The sequence below is a fragment of the Populus trichocarpa genome, chromosome 1 (assembly GCF_000002775.5).
Source record: "Populus trichocarpa isolate Nisqually-1 chromosome 1, P.trichocarpa_v4.1, whole genome shotgun sequence".
Lineage (NCBI taxonomy): Eukaryota > Viridiplantae > Streptophyta > Magnoliopsida > Malpighiales > Salicaceae > Populus > Populus trichocarpa.
The window spans coordinates 29,384,158-29,403,285 of NC_037285.2; the positions used below are offsets into that span (position 1 = coordinate 29,384,158).

General features: G+C 37.2%; 3 protein-coding genes across 4 annotated transcripts; 1 reads left to right on the forward strand and 2 right to left on the reverse strand.

Moving 5' to 3' along the window:
• Positions 1–2,823: 2,823 nt before the first annotated feature.
• LOC7487816 (ethylene-overproduction protein 1-like) lies at positions 2,824–7,413 on the forward strand. The gene is made up of 4 exons (XM_052447271.1): positions 2,824–5,237; positions 5,759–6,050; positions 6,136–6,445; positions 6,604–7,413. Exons 1-4 carry the CDS (start codon positions 3,331–3,333, stop codon positions 6,831–6,833), a joined length of 2,739 nt encoding a protein of 912 aa, XP_052303231.1. The 5' UTR covers positions 2,824–3,330; the 3' UTR covers positions 6,834–7,413.
• Positions 7,414–7,737: 324 nt separating this feature from the next.
• Positions 7,738–12,673, reverse strand: LOC7496794 (inactive receptor-like serine/threonine-protein kinase At2g40270). Its single transcript, XM_024593656.2, has 9 exons — positions 12,223–12,673; positions 11,960–12,098; positions 11,202–11,273; positions 10,976–11,122; positions 10,758–10,883; positions 9,673–10,256; positions 9,282–9,472; positions 9,070–9,202; positions 7,738–8,606 (listed from the first exon to the last, which is right to left on the reverse strand). The coding sequence occupies exons 1-9, from the start codon at positions 12,335–12,337 to the stop codon at positions 7,996–7,998; spliced, it is 2,118 nt and encodes a 705-aa protein (XP_024449424.2). The 5' UTR covers positions 12,338–12,673; the 3' UTR covers positions 7,738–7,995.
• A 3,931-nt stretch (positions 12,674–16,604) lies between these two features.
• Positions 16,605–18,598, reverse strand: LOC112323788 (uncharacterized). 2 transcript variants are annotated; one of them, XM_024583166.2, is made up of 2 exons: positions 17,087–18,598; positions 16,605–16,987 (listed from the first exon to the last, which is right to left on the reverse strand). In XM_024583166.2, exon 1 carries the CDS (start codon positions 17,661–17,663, stop codon positions 17,121–17,123), a length of 543 nt encoding a protein of 180 aa, XP_024438934.2. In that variant the 5' UTR covers positions 17,664–18,598; the 3' UTR covers positions 16,605–16,987; positions 17,087–17,120. Both variants share the same exon structure in this region; 1 of them encodes a protein (XP_024438934.2).
• Positions 18,599–19,128: the final 530 nt, after the last annotated feature.

The window sequence follows — 19,128 nt, forward strand, 5'->3', positions numbered from 1 at the left end:
ATTCCTCTCTTACATTTCAACACAAGATTTGAAGGCTCTTAAAAAAGTGATATAATGAAGAATTTTACAGTAAAAGTAGCATTATAATTCACCAATTTGAGATCCATGACATGTGTGCGTAGAAGGTTATTACGGATACATAGACTGGATGGATGGGTTGGGGTTGGAGTAAAATTGAACAATGAAGCTTTCGGGTTCATAAACACAATATCAACCGTGAGCAAATATGTGAAAATATTAGCAAGACATATAATGTTCTGGGATATAAGAGATGAAGATAGTGGAAACAAGATAAAAAAAGAAAACGAAGACAGAATTATGTTTGACAATGGTGTATAAGACAAAGTAATTATTTTTGTATCATGTTTGGTTATGATAAACAAAATATATAAAAAAAAACATATTTTATCCTTAACATGTATTACTATCAAACTTACATATTTTAAAAAATAATTAGATGTTATCTTGTTTACTTTTGTTTATATTAAGTGTTGAAATCAATAATATTATAATAACTCCAATTATAAAACCCGGATTGGCCTGGTGGGTTAACCCGAGACCTAGATCGGTCTGAGGTTAAGAAAAAAATAGAGAAATTGTTGACCCAACCTGACTCGATCAAGACCCAAGTCAATCTATGACCGGGTTGATCCGGGACAAAATATGGGTAAAAAACCCGTTGAATTTTGTTTGATTATTTTGGTCAAAATAAGGTTGTTTTGATTCCTTTAAAAAATAATTAGGTCAACCCGGGTTCACCATCTCGACCCGTAACTCGAACTTTATCCCATGTCAACTCTCGATTTGGATTTTAAAACTATAAAAATAATAATCATTTTTATACATATATTGATTTGGGTCAATCTGCATTCACACTTTCTATTTATGACTCAGGCCTTGCTATGAGTCGACCTTCAGGTCAGATTTTAAAATTATGATAATAAGCATTTTTATCCTTACATTCATTTGAATGTAACTTGTGTTAAGTTTTTAAAACTGTGATGATAACCATTTTTATTTTTATATTGACTTGGGTCAACCCGAGTAGAGCCTCTTAACTTGTGACTCGAGTCTTGCCTCGATCGACTTCTGAGTTAAGTTTTAAAATTATGATAATAACTATTTTTATCCTTACATGTTTTAGTTGAATAATTTTAGAATTATTTCTTGAAACATATTATTTTTTGTTTTGAAAGTTGAAAAAATTGCTCTAAAATTATCTAATAAATAAATTTATTTTATATTTTTATTTTTCTAATCAAATACATTTCTATATTTATTATCTATGTTCCTTTTATTCTGAAATAATAACCAAATACTGTATAAGAATTGAGATTGAGGTCATCCTAATTGTAACCCTTGTACCATAATTTCAGGCATGCTGAATCCGCGATCACATGCTGTTTCTCTGTAACACAACTCACATGGATAAGATGTCTGCTATATGTTGCCGCAGGTGTTCATATACGTGGATGATGAGTTGACCAAAATGCCAAATGGTTGCACATGAATTAAAATGATCGAAATCTAAAACTTGAAGGACCAGAGTGGGCTGTGCTTGTCCTTCCTCTGTTAAGACTAAGATGTCCAGTAAGAATGAATGCATCTGAGCTTGCTTCAGGATTTATCACATGATGTCTTAAAACACGTGAGCACAACCCTTGTCTGCCTAGACCTGTTTGAGGCTGCGCATGTTATTATTTTGAATTTTTATTGTGAGTTTGCAAGTTGCGGGTTATATTTAGACTTGTTTTCTTGAGGTGTCCTCCCATGATTCCAATAATTTTGTCATTGGGAACTGCTAGTGGAGGAAAAAGCATCCAAGAACAGGTTTTTCTTTAAGAAAGGGATGGTTTAGATCTATTGCACCTAACCATCAATAATGTGGTCTGTGTGTTGTTCTCTTTTTTCAATCTTTTTAGACAATGCTTGGTCCTCTTACTTGACATCTGCATGTGTCATGTTAGAAGACCTTGTGGCTTAATTTATGCAGATCTTTAAATTGGGATTCACTTCCCTTTTGTTTATCTACGCTGGACGCTAAAAATATAGGTTGGATTAAGACATTTCACCGAGCTAATATCTGTAATGCTTCTTATCTCCCAAACAATCATCAATAATTAACTTTGAGAGGTAGTTCAATTAGTCAGATCTTGATCTTGAGTTTGCTCCTAATAGTTATGAATTTGAGTTTCTTCAAAGCCACTAGAGACTTACATGATTATTAACTTTAGAGCGTGTGAGATTAGTCGAGATGCGTCCAAACTGACCCGAACAACCATGTTAATAAAAAAAATCATCACTGTAAATTCCGTTTTCTTTCATCAAATGGTTATCAAATACCATAATCCTTTATGGAAGGTGAAGTTTGCAACAATTTTTTTTTCTAAAACATAGTTGATTTGTTCATATGATTGTATCATTAGTTATTTATTACATTATATTCTAAAATAACCTTGTAACGGGGAATTAGTACACAATGATAGATGATGACTCAAAACTAAGGTCAAATAAAATATCTGCTTTGGAGGAAGAAGAAGAAGAAGAAGAAAACTTCAAAATGAAACCTCAACATTGATGGTGTCCTTGATTTACTTCAAATAGAAAGAAAAGGAAGACTTGATAAAGATGTGGGTCTGTTTGGTGCCGAGGACACCCAAGAAGCCTCCTTTACTTTTATTGATTCATAAATTTACTCCAGAGCTCCAACCTTTGCTTAGCATGCAAATTTGGTGCTGCTACTAAAATCAACAATCTTTAGTTGAAGAAAAGACAGCTTAATTAACCTAAAATACCCTCCCTCCCTCTCTCTCTCTCTCTCTCTCATGCGTTGACCATCTATTATTGACACTGTAGCAAAAATGGAGTGGTTTGAGTGCTGAACCTAAACCCATTAACTTTGGAGTGAGCCACCGAACCAACCAAGAACTTTCAGGTCACCAAAACTGTCAAAGTCCACATTAAGGGGCCCACTGCAACTGTATATCCAGAGAGATAGACTGGTAAAAAAAGGACGCACACAACTCTCTCAAGAATCTGTTCCATGAAAGAAAAGATAACAATATGTCCAAAGTCCGGAATCCCAAAATTTTCCTTCATTTTCTCACGAACCAAACATCATTTTTAGCCGAACAGCCTGTCCATGTCTCCCCTCTCTGGTTTTTCTCTATTGGAGTTGTTTCTACTTTGCAGTCTAGAGGTAATAATGATATAACCTTTACAATATTTACTTTCTCATTGGATTCGTTTTTCTCTCTTTGAATCTCATGTTCTAGATAGATAGATATAGAGTGTCATACACAAGATAATTATCTTGAGTTAAGAAAAAAAATGCATGGTTTTAAGCTCTTTGATAGATTCAAGAGCACACAAGTCCATGCTTTAAGCCCCCAAGATAACAACTCCGGTTCAAGAGGAAAACTTTCAAAATCTAAATTTACAAACTCTGGTTCAGGAGCTCAAGCTTTACTTCCTTATGGACTCCCAACAACTGAGCTCCTTGAACCCCCTATAGACTCTTACTTGAAACCTATAGACTATGTGGAATCTTTAGCTGAAATTCATAGACGCCTGAATACTTGCTCACTAACGGATAAGTCAATATTATGCATCGAGCAGTATTCGATTTTGCGTGGATTAGGTGATCCTAAGTTGCTTAGAAGGTGCCTTTGCGCAGCGAGGCAATATGCTTTTGATGTGCACTCGAAGGCAGTGCTTTCTGCTTGGTTAAGGTTTGAGAGGAGAGAAGATGAATTTATTGGTGTGTCATCAAAGGACTGTAGTGGGTACATCCTTGAATGTCCTATGGCTGCTTTGGTTTCTGGATACGATCCAAATTCGATTTATGATCGTTGCCAATGTGGTCAAGATGATCTTGAGGCATTTGGTAGTCAAATGTTGGTGGGGAATGAGAGCTCGAGTTTGGAGGAGGATGGTGATGTTTCATTTTGCATTGGTGATGAGCTGGTTCATTGTGTTAGATTCAAAATTGCTTCTCTTTCGGGCCCATTTAAGGCAATGCTATATGGTAGCTTTGTGGAGTCAAGAAGAGATAAGATTGATTTTTCGAAGACTGGGATATCAGTGGAGGGGATGAGAGCAGTGGAAGTGTACAGTAGGACTAGGAGAGTTGATTTGTTTTGCCCTGCGATTGTTTTGGAGTTACTTTCTTTTGCAAATATGTTTTGTTGTGAGGAGTTGAAGTGTGTTTGTGATGCTCATTTGGCTTCGTTGGTCTGTGGGATTGAGGATGCATTGATTCTTATTAATCATGCTTTGGAAGAAAGGGCAAATCTTCTCGTAGCCTCTTGCTTACAGGTGTTTCTAAGAGAGCTCCCAAACTCTCTGTATAACCACAAAGTGAGGGGTGTTTTTTGTATCCCGGAGGCAAGGGAGAGATTGGCCATGCTGGGGCACGCTTCATTCTTCCTCTATTATTTCCTGAGCCAGGTTGCTATGGAGGAGAATATGGCACTGAGCACAACAGTGATGTTATTGGAGGGGATGGAAGAGTTTGCTACAGAAAAGTGGCAGAAAGCACTTGCTTTGCATCAACTAGGCTGTGTAATGCTTGAGAGAAAAGAATACAAGGGTGCCCAATTTTATTTTGAGGCAGCTGTTGATGCAGGTCATGTTTATTCATTAGCAGGTGTTGCTAGGACCAAGTACAAACAAGGGCAACAGTATTCAGCATTTAGGTTGATGAACTCTCTTATTTTTGAATATAAACCAGTAGGGTGGATGTACCAAGAGCGATCTTTGTATGGTGTTGGACGGGAGAAAATAATGGATTTGAATACTGCAACTGAACTGGATCCAACCCTTTCATTTCCATACAAATTCAGAGCTGTTATGAAGGTGGAAGAGAAACAGATTAGGGCAGCTATTCAAGAGATTGATAAAATTATCGGGTTCAAGCTCTCACCTGATTGTCTTGAGTTGCGGGCATGGTTTGTCATTGCTCTTGAAGATTATGAAAGTGCTTTGAGGGATATTCGAGCATTATTAACCTTGAAGCCTAATTACATGATGTTCCATGGGAAGGTGAGTGGAGATCACTTGGTTGAGCTTCTCAACCATCGCGTTCAGCAATGGAGTCTGGCTGACTGCTGGATGCAACTTTACGAAAGATGGTCTTCTGTTGATGACATTGGCTCTCTGGCTGTCATACATCAGATGCTGGTAAATGATCCCGCAAAGAGCCTACTATGGTTTCGACAATCTTTGCTTCTTTTGCGGTAAGTTTTGTGATGGAACAACTTTCTATTTAGCTCAAGCAGCTGCACTATTATGCAGTTTAATCATCATCAAGTTTGACTTCTAATAAGCTTATACCATTTTGCATTACTTTATTTGTTTAAAATTCTTCTCTGCAATCTTTGGAAACCTGCATCCCTTGCATGTTTTTGTGTAGCAATCTCATTTTTCTTTCCATCAGATAATAAACCCATATCCAGCTTGAAAACATTATGTTTCTGTACATTTTATCTAATAAACTCATACAATTCATTGCATGAATAATGTGTTAATAATGAAGCGATCCTATTTTTTCTTGATCTGATATAGTGATTCTAAATCTCATGTTCATTTTTGTTTCTTTTGTTTCATTGTCTACACATCTTTCCTTTTATGCACTTCTGGAACAAGAAGGAATCTTTCCTGAACATGTAGTATAATGAATTTGGACTTGTCTTGTAGATGTTTGACCTTGTTATATTCATTAACATGAAATATACTACTGGATAACTTAATGCACTAGGTTAAATTGTCAGAAGGCCGCAATGCGCTGTTTGCGGTTGGCTAGAAATCACTCCAGTTCTGTGCATGAACGACTGATATATGAAGGATGGCTTTTATATGACACCGGTCATCGTGAAGAAGCTCTCTCTAGGGCTGAGAAATCCATTTCGATCCAGAGGTCATTTGAAGCTTTCTTCCTTAAGGCATATACATTAGCTGATACAAATCTGGATCCTGAATCTTCATCTACTGTCATCCAACTTCTGGAGGAAGCTCTTAGATGCCCTTCAGATGGTCTTAGGAAAGGACAAGTGAGTAATGGCTATACTAGTATGTTTCTCATATGCCCATCTGTGCTCGATGTACTTGTTTGATATGAGTGTTGATAATATGCAGGCATTGAATAATTTAGGAAGTATTTATGTGGATTGTGGTAAGCTGGATCAGGCTGCAGACTGCTACAAGACTGCCCTTAACATCAAGCATACAAGAGCTCATCAAGGTCTGGCGCGTGTCTATCATATAAAAAATCAACAAAAAGCTGCATTTGATGAGATGACCAAGCTAATAGAGAAGGCACATTACAGTGCATCAGCATATGAGAAACGATCAGAATACTGTGACCGCGAGCAGGCAAAAGACGACCTTAATATGGCAACACTTCTGGATCCTCTAAGAACATACCCATACAGATACAGAGCAGCTGGTAATCAGCACCACTCCTTTTTGAAAATTCTGCCCCCTTTCGATGCAACTCCTCATAATTTCACACTTATTTCAATGCCATTCTATTGACTTCATTTTTCTTCTCTTTGCTTGAACACAATTATTGACTGCGAAATCAAAACTTACTCTTATTCTCAGTGCTAATGGATGACCAAAAGGAAGCTGAAGCTCTCGAAGAGCTTACTAAGGCCATAGCTTTCAAGCCTGAGTTGCAAATGCTCCATCTTCGAGCAGCATTTTATGAATCAATGGGAGACAAAACCTCTGCTCTTCAAGATTGTGAGGCAGCTCTCTGCCTGGACCCAAACCACTCAGACACACTTGATCTGTATAATAGAACACAAGACCAAGCTACACGAAGCATTTGAGCTTTTCTTTTTCATTTTTTTGAAATCATGGTCTATCAGGCATCCAGCGACAAAACCATCCCAGCTATGAGAAGGAAGGACTGCATCAAGAAGCTGTAATGAACTCATTAGTATATACATCTTAATGGTATTGATGATAGAGCTAGAAAAGAGTGTTGCAAACTGCATTTAGACAATGTCCCTTGCAGATAGTTATTTACAGTCTGCATCAAGAAGCTGTAATGAACTGATTAGTATATAGATCTTAATGGTATTGATGATAGAGCTAGAAAAGAGTGTTGCAAACTGCATTTAGACAATGTCCCTCGCAGATAGTTATGTACAGGCATGACCACATGATCAATTAGTGGTATGGGATTGATGCTGGAAGGGTTCATGTACAGCAACTTCATGCTATTGATACTCTAGAATGTTATAGGTTTCACAATTTGTCTCTCATTAGAAACAGGAATTATTTTCCTTCTCCTCCTTGAGTTCATTCGTGTACATGAACGAAAGCCAGGGAAGGGATTTAAATCACTTTTGTTGTATCATGCTTTTCTTTAAACTAAAGATAGCAGAAGTGATGTTCTCGAGTTAACTACTGTTGTAGTTCTGCATTTCTCCAGCAGACCACTTTCTGGTTTCTACTTCTTTTGTTTTCAGCTCATTCTCTTCTCTTCTATATTTCCATGCCTAACTTGCATTTTGGCTGAGTGAGCTCATATGCAGTAACTACAAGGAATTGGGTTGATTTTTTACTGTGACAGATCCGGGGGCTGAGATTTCTCTATATGCTCCGGACCACCCCCTAACAATAAATGCATACAGAGTCATAAACAAGGGTGATAGGTGTTTGAAGGTTACAGCAGTGGTAGACTTTGACTCAAATTTTTCATCCTGAGAGTATTTGCAACTGGTAATATTCAACAACTGACGTTTTTTTATTTTTTATTTTGCAAGTATACTTACAGATACTTGAATTTTATACAGACGACTTTGGCATCGGAGAAAGAACAAAGCAATGGACAGACAAGAGGTCTCCCTTCCTCAGTTATATACAAACATCATGCTTCACGTTAATTAGATACAAGTATTATCTACCCTATAAAGCACTGCTTCTGAGAAACCAGCAAGAGAATCAGGGAAAACAGGACATGAAAAGAACACTTGAATCCGAATTTCAGACTGAGTTAACCTCGCAACTTCCTTCTGTAGACATAATTTCAAGTTCTGCCCACCAAAGGGGTGATAATTTTGGTGTTGCTCCATCAGGTCCCACTGATGTGATCTCTTTTAACTTGGCTGCAATCTCTTTCATCGTTGGTCTGTGCTTTGGATCAGGATGGATGCAATTTCTTATTACTTCAGACAATTTCTCAAGCTCGTCCTCTTGGAAAGATTTTAGAGTTGGATCCACCTTTTCTTTTAATGGTTGCTCTCCTCTCAGGTAATCTGATGCCCAGTCAGCAAGATTGTCCACTGCATATGGGATCCTACCGGTTATCATTTCATACAAAATTACCCCAAAACTGTAAATATTGCTCTCTGGATCTGATGATTGTGATTCTAGAAGCTCCATGGATGGTGATCCAGTCTTTGCTGCTGTTGCATCATTCCAGAAACTGAAATCTGATATTTTGGCTGCATAGTCTTCAGTTAGATATATTGACGATGATTGCAGGTTTTTATGGGCTACAGGTGGAGTTAGTTGATGCATGTATTCGAGGCAATATGCCACGCCCATTGCTATTCGTAGTCTCATTCCCCAGTCCAAGTGTTCGGCTTCTTTTACTACAAGAAATCAAGAATTCAACTGTCATCCATACCATAAAACAGTACTATAGGTCAGTTACTGAAACTTCAATGACCTATAAGTGCTATGATGCAAATGTACTGCAGCCATCAAGTATGCAGTCTAACTGAGAAGTAGAACGGCTTCCTTTGTAGATTGTTGCAAAATACAAGGATATGAATATGATTTGCAGTTCTGAGAGAGTACTAAATGAATAGGAAAAATCCAATTCTTCTTTCTTTCTTTTTTTCCTTTTATCATCTTTTGAGATGCATATTCAGTTCTATGCAAATAAAAATTCAGTGCTAGTTCACAGATTGAACAAAAGCCGGCACTGATATTTTCTATGAGCACACGTCCTATAAATGCCATATTAATTTAATGATCCAGCAGAATGTAACTATATCTTAGATATGATCACTTGACGAATTCAAAAGAGGCATAAAAATGTAAGGTACTTACCGTGCAGATGTTCAAACAGAGTTCCATTTGGAGCATATTCAAAAACCATTATTCTTGTGAAAGGCTCATCTTCTTCACAAAATCCAATAAGGTTGACAAAATTCTTGTGGTTCATTTTCGATAATGTGTCAATCTGAAAGGTTAGCAAAATTAGCATCAAGGGGGGCGCCAATATTAAATGGATGAAGCTAGCAAATTTCAATTTCAAGTACCTTATTTCTGAATTGGGCTTCCAAGTTTTTCGACCAGTCTTCACGCGATTTTACTGCAGTAGATGTCACAGCTATTTCAACCCCACTCGATAGTGTCCCCTTGTACACTGTGCCATCTGAAAAGGGGCCAATAATGTTACTGAAATCTTCACAAGCGACCTCAAGTTCTGGTCTCTTGAGTTTTGGTACACCTGAAAAGACACATTACCAAAAATCAGAAAAGACAAGATTGAATCAAAATCTATACATGTCATTTGTGGAAGCAGCAGATGCAAAAGCTGTGGTTAAGGAGCTATGTTAATCCACAAATTTTATGCCTCCGTGCTTGGCAATTTCAGGGTTTTGTGTGTGCGCACAAGTGCATGTGATCCATACGAAAAAGAAGATTTACCCGTTACAAATGCCTTTTGTAGCTGCCCACTTAAACCTGTGGCCCAAGGTTTGACAGTGACTACCTTGCTTCTTCTAAAGAGAAAAAAGCCAACGGCTGAAATCAAAGCAAGCATCGAGCCAGCAATAACACCAGCAATGAGAACAGTGTGAGTTTTTGACTTTGAATGCTCCAAATGACTTGGACTTGGAGCAGGGACCATTGACACCCAATCATATTGTGGTTGTACAATAAAGACATTTGGTCGATTTTCTGGAGCAGGTGAAGCTGGAGTTGGTGCAATCATGGGTGAGGGTGAAGGAGGCAAAGGAAGACTGGAGGGGGATTCTGCTGGAGAAAATGATGGAGACTCCGAAGGGGATGGTGATGGGGAGAATGATGGAGACAGTGATAAAGACGGCGAATCTGAGGGTGCCATTGATGGTGATAGTTGAGATCCGGATGGTGACAATAAAGATGGAGAAGGCGATGCTTCAGAACCACTTTGATTTGTTTTACGACGATTGTTGTCTATGGGTGGATTTGGAGGATCTGCCACCTGCAGCAGCATCCGGTGAGCTATATTTCTAGATTGAACATTGTTCCTGACAAATAAAATAAGTGTTGTCAGGAAGCTGGTGGGAAGTTAATTTAAGTTGAGAACTGAAAGCACTTGTTAGTGTAAACTAAACTGAAAGCACTTGTTAGTATAAACTAAACAAGTAGTAGATTCCACGAAAAAAATAGTTGAAATCAGGGAAAAACTGAGGCACACAAAAGTCGCTTCATGTTTCGCCTTGCATACACCGGAGGAGGTCCTCTGTTTGCATTAGCAAATTTGGGAGATGGCAGAATAAATCAAAAGCTGGATTGTACATTGTGATTAACTAGGATGTCAGTTTCTTTGGAATTGATTTTATGGCCATTGCGTTCTCCTATAAGTTGCTTTAGCTTTTTCGTCTTTTCCTTTTAGTTATTATTCCAATATCATAACCACCTCCCCTCTCAAGCCACCACTTCCTCTCCTACTTTTTCTGCTCTGACATCTGTATAGCGGCTGCATCAAGTATCAGCTTGTAGGAGTAACAGTAATAGCACTTGCTTACCAGGTAATGTCTCTGCAGCAACAGGAAGCTCTTAACTGATTTTCATCTGCCTGAACTTCAGAAAGCACCTTGAGGTCATTTACTTCAGGAGATATGCCATCTAGAAACTTGTTATTGTCAAGCAAGCTGCAATAAGGATCAGATATGATTTAGTCAAACCATTCAAGCTTAAGAAGGAAAAAACTAGTAATATAATCGGCCAGGATGAATTAACTTACAGGGTAGTCAGTGATAGATTATTTGCAAAAAAGTTAGGAGGAAATGGTCCACTAAAGTTATTATATCCCAAGTCCAACACCTCCAGCTCCTCCAGCTCTCCAATCTCTCTAGGAATGTTTCCGTAGAAAGAATTGTTGCGTAAATTTCTGAATGGAAAATGTGAATTAGATAAAAACCCATAAAATGGTTTCCAAAGATCAAATCCAGGCTGAGGTTTAAACTTACAATGATTTTAAGTAAGCTAGTCTCCCAAGTTCAGGTGCCAGTGTCCCTCCAAGACAGAGATCTGTCAAATGCCTACAAGTTGAACATTTCTGATTTTAAGGAAATAGAAAAGAAAAAAACAACTTTGCTACTAAGAGGAGAAATGACTGGATGTTTGATACATGCTAAATGATAATAAACTTCATAATTACACAGATAATTACTGCATAAATGGGGTAAGAGTAGCGTACGAAAAGGTAAAAAAGAAGAGTATAGATGACATGATAAAATCACAAAAGGAAGAAAAAGAAAGCTAGAATTGCTCCATGGAGGCCCGCATTATTATGAACTGTCCATGGAGACATCACACACTGCATTAAATAGTTTGTCATCTGATCACTTCTAGGGAAAGCTTTATACCATGATCGATTCTGCACCAACAAGTACAATGACTGACAACAATACAGACTCTATGTATTCCTTCACTTCAAGTTCATTCAACAATTAAACTCAATATGACAGCTCAAGTCTGGATTTTGATCCAACATTTCTGACTTTAGAATCTGCTTGGATAAAGTTAACGTTATTCACGAGCATTTCACATTTCCAGTAATATACAAGTGGAATTTACCATCTCTAAACACATTGGATCTTTGATTCAACTAAATGGACCATCCAAAATCACAAATTTAATTAACTTGCAAGCAAAAAGGATAAAGATATACTCCTGTAGGATCAGAATGCTTGATTACTTATTATTTGACACTTTTCTTACTTACAAGATCACAACTTGGCCATCAGAGCATTCGACACCAAACCAAGAACAAGGATCAATATCTCCATCTTTCTCAATCCAATTCGATAAAGCTCCATGTGGATCTCTCTCCACCATCTCTCTAAACCTCAACAAAGCCAAACCTGCACCATTTTCAAACACAATCACATTTCTATATAAAAGAACACCAACTTTAACAAAGCTGTAAGGACATGCCAAACAAAAGCTCGTAGCTATATGGACATAAAACGTAGCATAACTCGTCACCTTCCGTGTTTAGAGACCAACAAAAGCTCAAGCTTTGCGGCAGTAACAACAAAACCAGCATCAAAATCTTCATGCGAAGCTTCACACCGTTCAATCTCCACCACCCGTCCATCATTAAAAAGATAGTCAACAACTTGTGAAAGTAATTCTTGGGGTAGAAATATGTATCAAAAACACACTAGAGAAATAAAGAAAACAAAAAAAGAGAGAGAGAAAGAGGGGGGGAGGCTTGACGGAGTCTTGGGTTGGCAAGTGGAGCTAGCTAATTTAGAAGAGAAGAGAAGAAAGCGCGTGCGTATGGGGCGATTATAAACGTTTTTTTTTAATCAAAGGCGACGACGAAGGCCGAAACATTACAAATTACCCGAAATATCGGGCTAAGAGATTAAAAAATTGTGTGCGGCGGTTCAATAACGTTGGGTTTTGTTTGTCTGGTTGCTGATGGATTGGACTCTGTCTTCTCTACAAACAAATTTATATATAGCGCCGTCCTCTAAGCTTCCCTCCACAACCACTTGCTTGTCACGTGACGTGTAGTTGTGATTCCTTTTCTACCTTTGTAATTTTCTTTGTTTTTTATATTGAATATTATCCACGTAGTAAATCGAAGAAAAATTCGAATCTGTGACAGATCAACAATTATGCGGGATTCCTTCAAACGAAGAAACCGGTCTGAGCATCCCCGTTTGATTAACTCAACAGATTGATTCCAAATGTTGCAGTTGCATGTTCCATGGACGTTGCAAGACACCTTCCTGATCTTGGCGCCTGTGTTTATATGTTAATTAATTCCTGATTCTGAATTAATATGTTTATCATGTGAATTTGTCAATGGTAGGGCACTGTCTGATTTATGACAAATTCATGTCTGAACAACATTATTTACGTATGTATCTTAAGCTTTGACTGTTATAATATAGGTTTGGCGTGTGTATTTCTAAGTTACGTGGGTATAATTAAATAACAAAATATATTCTATCAGATATGCCCTTAACCTATATCTGCACTCTCTTTACACTTAAATATTGTAGGGCAGGTGAGATAATTATGCGGTAATTGTTTTATTTTATTTTTCGAAGAGCTGCCTTGTGCAGGCCAGGATTGAACGAGTTCATTGTTTAAGAGGACCAGTTCAATTTACACTGCAGATAAAATTGAAAATGCCATCCACAAGCTTCAGAAATGGCGCCATTCAATGAAGAGTCAATAAAGGCGGAAGCAGCAGTGCAGTATGCATGCATACCTTGAATAATACAGATTATATTATTAAAAGCAATAGGAGTTCCAGCCAGATTCGGACAGCAAATTAGTTAGATAGCACATTACTGCATAATTCACATTTCGATAATTTAATCTGAATCTTGAAGCCAGAGCTACGGGTTGAAGGTTCTATGCTGCTTGATATCATTTATAAAATCACCTATAATTCTCATTAATTATGAATTTCTACTCGAGCTGGGAATAAGATGAAAAGGGAGCACGAAAGGCTACTTTATATATATATATATATATATGCGCACAGTTTCACATACGAAAATCATTAAGCCATATTTGTTGAGTAGAGATGATGATAGTTACGTGATGACAAACGATTGTTACATGGTATTTTTACATGTTTGCCGAGGGGACCAACTTCAGCTTGATTGCTTGTGTTAGTAGCAACATAACAACCAAGGAATCCAAATATAAAGAAAAGAAGAGTTGAAAGAGAGAGTGGGCTATAAGATACATACATTCAACCTATATTATACATATATAGCATATAGCAGGTTCTGAATGATGAGACTACATATCGAAGGATAGCATGGCAGGGGGAATCATGGCTTCGAAGATAAGCATGGGAGTTGGGGAGGGATATTATATATAATTCTTCGAATTGGTTGAAAACGATTAATAATCTTCATGGAGTATGATCTATTTTGAGGTGCAGAGCCATTGTAGTGGAGATTCTTTTTCTTTTTCCAGTTTCTGTAAAATTATTGAGGCCTGACAGAATTATGTTTCAATATATTGTTTTTGCTTAATAGTAGGAAACTAATCGTGACCAGCAGTTTTTGCACGCAACAGTGACCCTGCTGATCTCTGTTCTTATGAGAGGAGCTATCTAAAGCATTGTTAAACTAATGCATTGCAAAAAAATAAAATACCTTAAATTTCTGGTTCCTGTATATAGTTCGCTTCAAAATGGTACAAGAACATAGCAGAGATACGGATGTTTGATATTATAATAATGATTATTTTTTAAATTGATTTTTATTTAAAAATATATTAAAATAATATTATTTTTATTTTTTAAAATTAATTTTTAATATCAATACATCAAAATGATCTAAAATTATACAAATATATATATTTTTTTTTATCAAGCGGCCAGCCAAGTTGGTGTGAAACACACTATAAGAAGCACTAATTAACCAAAGTTTGCAACTAGCCTGTAATTAATTCTCAAGGTATTAATCTGTGCGGAGGGTGGGTGGGAGAATGAGAAAGGATTAGGAATTGGGATCTTCCTATCATTGTATGCGAGAGAGAAAAGCACTAATAATGTTTCTTGATTATGAGTTTTTTTTTTATTATTTTAAAGCATTCTCTCTGCAGAGAGCAGCAAAGTGTAAACTGGGTATATGAAACTAGCTATTTCCAAGCCATTTGGTTAATTATTAACAGTGTAAAAGGGTGCACTACGTAGCAATAGATGTGACAAGAATTGATAGTCCAACTACTTAAATTTGTTTATCTACATTTGCTTGGATTATAATGACCGGCGGCAATCAATAAAACCGTTCTTCACCATGTCATCTTGTATTCTAACTAGCAAGCTACCACCACTCCATGGGAGCTTAGAGACTGGAGCTGGACCCATGATCGGACCACAGCTACGCACTAGGGCACAGAGGCTGGTCAGGGCTGGGCCACGATTACTTGCTCCTGAATCTTTATGGGTGTGTTGTTTACGGGTAGAGTCAGGCTCCTGACGTGGATTGGAGCGCATTTGGTTTCCTCGTCTAAAATGACATAGTAACCTCTTGGAGCAATAAGAAAATGCCATGCGACCTCTTCAAGCAGTGACACTGTATCTTTTCTTTCTTTTTCTTTTTCGTATCTCTGTTTTTCATAAAGAGACGCAACTTTTTTAGTCTTAAGCAAGGTTCTGCCGAGGAACCGGTCTTTCTACTGGTTTGGAATCAAGCTTTCCAATAGATGGGGGAATTACACTGAATTCCACGTCCAAACATTGACCAGGTTAAAAAGTTAAAACGAGTCACGTAACAGAGAGCCACCACATCTGGCAATGCTTGCCCTACCCAGTCCATCCCGTCTTGAGATGAAGCTATGGCACATAACACAGAAAGGTCAAAGGGAGGGAAGGTGTGCTGGATCATGGATGATTGCACAGATTTTACTAGCACAAGCGATTCTCGCTGGCTAAAGTTCACGGATAGAGAAGTTAGTCGAGGGCTAGTTAATAAATTGAAAACATGTATATTGACATTTGACACTGAGGAAGGAGAATTAAACGGGATGGCTTCGGGGTTTTTATTTCTTGACAAAATGAGGCCTAATCTTGACCGAGTTTTAAAGCAACGGAAAAGAAAAAGGAACCATAAAATATTGGCCATCTTTCGCTAAAACTAATGGACCAAAACTCACTCTAGCCCAAGAACTTGTGAGTTCTAGATGAACCCACTTTGGAATTCTAGGTTCTCTCCATATTTTGAGGCCCGAAAAAATCCCTGGCCCTGGGTTTTGGGACTTTGGTTGATGCTGTGACTGCGTTATTCCTGCCACATGCAACCGTGGCTCGCAATAAGTTATAGGTAATCTTTTTTGTATTGAATTTTTAAATTCAGTTCAGTAGTACATATCTTTAATTTTAGATATTTTTTATACTTTAATTTTTTTTATATAAAAAGATAATAATATATATTGGTCTTTGTAGCTTTAATAAATATTCAATATTTAAGATGACATCGATTAATAATATTTTAGAAATAATACTTTGATGCAATAAAAATCTCGTAATTATAACTTTATAATTTTTTTATAAAATATTTTTGTCCCATGAACTTTATCTTTCCTCTAGATTCATTATTCTAATATTACATGAATATTAAAGATAAATTAAGTTTTTATTAATAATAAATATATATCTATATGAATATAATAATGCAACGTGTAATTAATTAATTGGCTATAAGGCATATTAAACTATCAGTTATTAATATTTATTTCCTTTCAAATTAAATTATAAATTAGTCTTTGTAATTTTTCAGAATGAATTAAATAATTTTTTAGTTTAAGAAATAATTAATTAATCTCTTATTTAAGATTTACTATGCATAATTTAAGATATCTTTGTTTCAAAACACATCCTGTTTTTTCTTTCTTTTTTTTATCAATCTTTCCATATTATATGTTTTTCTTAAACAACAAAACTAATCATAAAAACATGAAATGGGTGAAATAGACCAAGTTCGAAATAGATTTAAAGATATATGGATTAATTAATTATTTTTAAAGTTAGAGGGACTATTTAATTATTTTACAAAACTACAAGGACTAATTTATAATTTACTCTTCAAATTACTTTTGATGCCACATTTGTCCAGGTACCCGTAGCCTGATTGGATCTTTAAATCGTCCAGGATATGTCTGCGCAAATTGGCCAACAAAAAGTTATGTGCGATAGCTTATGTTTGATGAACATTGCAATGCTGCTGCTGCAACCGATTATTTGCACCGAGAAAATTCGCCATTGATTGTCCTGAAAAAACCTCACGTCCAATAGAATTATAAAATTCTGTAATTATAGAGAATTGATAGAATTATAAAATTGGGTGAGCAAATAATTAAAATTTAATACTTTGCCTGTGTCCTCTGAGTAAGTACTCCTCCATTTATGTCCAACTTGAAACCTTCACCAGTGGAATTCCCATATAGCTCAGAACCAGTTGGTTCTCCTTCACTCCTTCAATGGCCGCACAGTAGAAGCTTTCTGTTTCTCTGATCAATTCTTTGGCCTCCATAAGACTATCTTCCCTCATTCTCCAAGCCTGCAAGCCTACCTCTGAGAGTGCCTTGCTTTCTCTGGCAATAGTTATAATTCCCCTGGTACCACTAACACCTTCACCATCGAGGCGGATTGAATCCTTAGCTAACCTTAGAAACTCCACAAGACTACTAGCACTCTTCCCTTTCCCCATCTGAGGGAGACCCACCGCGCAATTGAAGGCTAACCATTCACTTCTTATCCCTCTTTTCTTTGTCTTCTTCATCTCAGTAACTAAGGCCTCCTTATCCATCTCCTTCATTTTCAATCTCAAACCAAAAGTTTTTGCATGTTCATATAGGCGAGTTTTCATCTCCTCAGACCTCCTCGTGGAAGTAACACCGCTAAGATCCTCTTCCTCCTGCCATTTTATTCCAATCAATCTCACCATTCTTTTTCTTCACCTGGCAAGATCCTCAATCATTGGAGGCCATTGCACACCTTGACCAACGTCAAAATCAACTATGTGCACTATGTCAGCATCTTCAGGGAGGGCTTCTAGTATTACAGAATTGGCTGTGAAGTGAGCAAACCTTCCATAAGGAAATATCTGATAGAATGTTTTAAATGCAGCCTCATAATTCTTGCTCGCTTATTTCCATAGAAAGTCCACTTCCCCTTCCAGTGCTTGAATCATATAATAAGCAAGTCGCTCGACAGTTGAACCAAAAGGACAAGCCTTCTCTTTTAACTGACTCATAATTTTTCCAGCCAACTCTTTCGTCTCCATCTCCTCAGCCTCTCCATAAGCCTTAAGCAGATGGAGAATGCTCAATTGGTTATCAAATTCCATCCCAATACCAGGCAGAATCAAGGATATTTGATTCATCAGCGTGCCTATAGATACCTCCCTCAAGAGGCTCCCTGCATCATCTCCTGGAAAGTTATGTAGAGCAGGTAGTCTGCTCTCACTTGCCAACCAGTCGCTAATATCCTCAATTTCATTCACCATCAATACTGGGTCATCTAAAGTAATATCAGACTCCGAAATTAGGGAACATTTCTGCTCCACTGGCCGGAACATAGTGACGGGCGAATCGTCAACAAGAATAGGGAAACTTGGAGGCTCATCAACATGTATAACTGGGGAAAATGGGATAGAAGAAGAAACGTCAGAGAAATCTTCAATAGAGATACATGAAAAAGAGTGATCAGGATGGCTGCTTAATTGGCCATCTCTGTTTCGAAAAAATCCCCTGCTTCTTCTATAGGACTGTAAGTACTCTGCCATGGATAACAAGGAAGATCAACAAGCAATTTTTTTCCATGGAGTTCACTCAAGCTCGTCGTGGAAAATGCATTTATAGCCTTGATAATGCACCTGGAAGCTGGAAAATATAGAGGTAGCACGTAATGAGAGGAGCAAAAAAGCGACATTAAAAAACATTGAGACTGCGGGCATCATTGTCACTCGTATCCTCTTTCTCCACACTTCTAACTTGTACTAGTTTCCATTTCAATCAACTTCTCCTTGGGCAAATTAGCAGGCTGTTTATAAACCACCTTTGTCTGATTACCGATTGATGATAATCATTCAAATCAGAGTAAAAAAAATATTCTCCTCAAAGAACATCCAACTTCAAAACATTCCATTTTAGACATTAGAGACATTTATATTATAACAATTTCAGCCTTTGCATTAAGATCCCTTCCCAAATACTATAGCATGAAGGACATGGTTCTTTGTCAACAGACCTGAAGTACTAGAGAGGGTTATAACAAAAGAGATTGCTAAAATATCAGCAATAGATTCGTTCTGACTTGCGTCTCAAAACACTGCTCCAAATATTTTACCAGACTCTTCATGTCTGCTGGTGATAATTTGCAATCTGTTATGGATCAGGTCTACCTAAAGA

Bases quoted from the DNA above. Each gene is read 5' to 3' on its own strand.
- LOC112323788 (XM_024583166.2), bottom strand. From the start codon at position 17,663: ATGGTGAGATTGATTGGAATAAAATGGCAGGAGGAAGAGGATCTTAGC.
- LOC7487816 (XM_052447271.1), top strand. From the start codon at position 3,331: ATGCATGGTTTTAAGCTCTTTGATAGATTCAAGAGCACACAAGTCCAT. The intron at 5,238-5,758 runs GTAAGTTTTGTG...TTAATGCACTAG, and splicing joins CAATCTTTGCTTCTTTTGCG to GTTAAATTGTCAGAAGGCCG. The intron at 6,446-6,603 runs GTAATCAGCACC...TCTTATTCTCAG, and splicing joins ATACAGATACAGAGCAGCTG to TGCTAATGGATGACCAAAAG.
- LOC7496794 (XM_024593656.2), bottom strand. From the start codon at position 12,337: ATGATGGACGGGTGGTGGAGATTGAACGGTGTGAAGCTTCGCATGAAG. The intron at 12,099-12,222 runs GTGACGAGTTAT...AAAATGGTGCAG, and splicing joins TTGGTCTCTAAACACGGAAG to GTTTGGCTTTGTTGAGGTTT. The intron at 10,257-10,757 runs GTAAGCAAGTGC...TTTATTTGTCAG, and splicing joins TGCTGCAGAGACATTACCTG to GAACAATGTTCAATCTAGAA.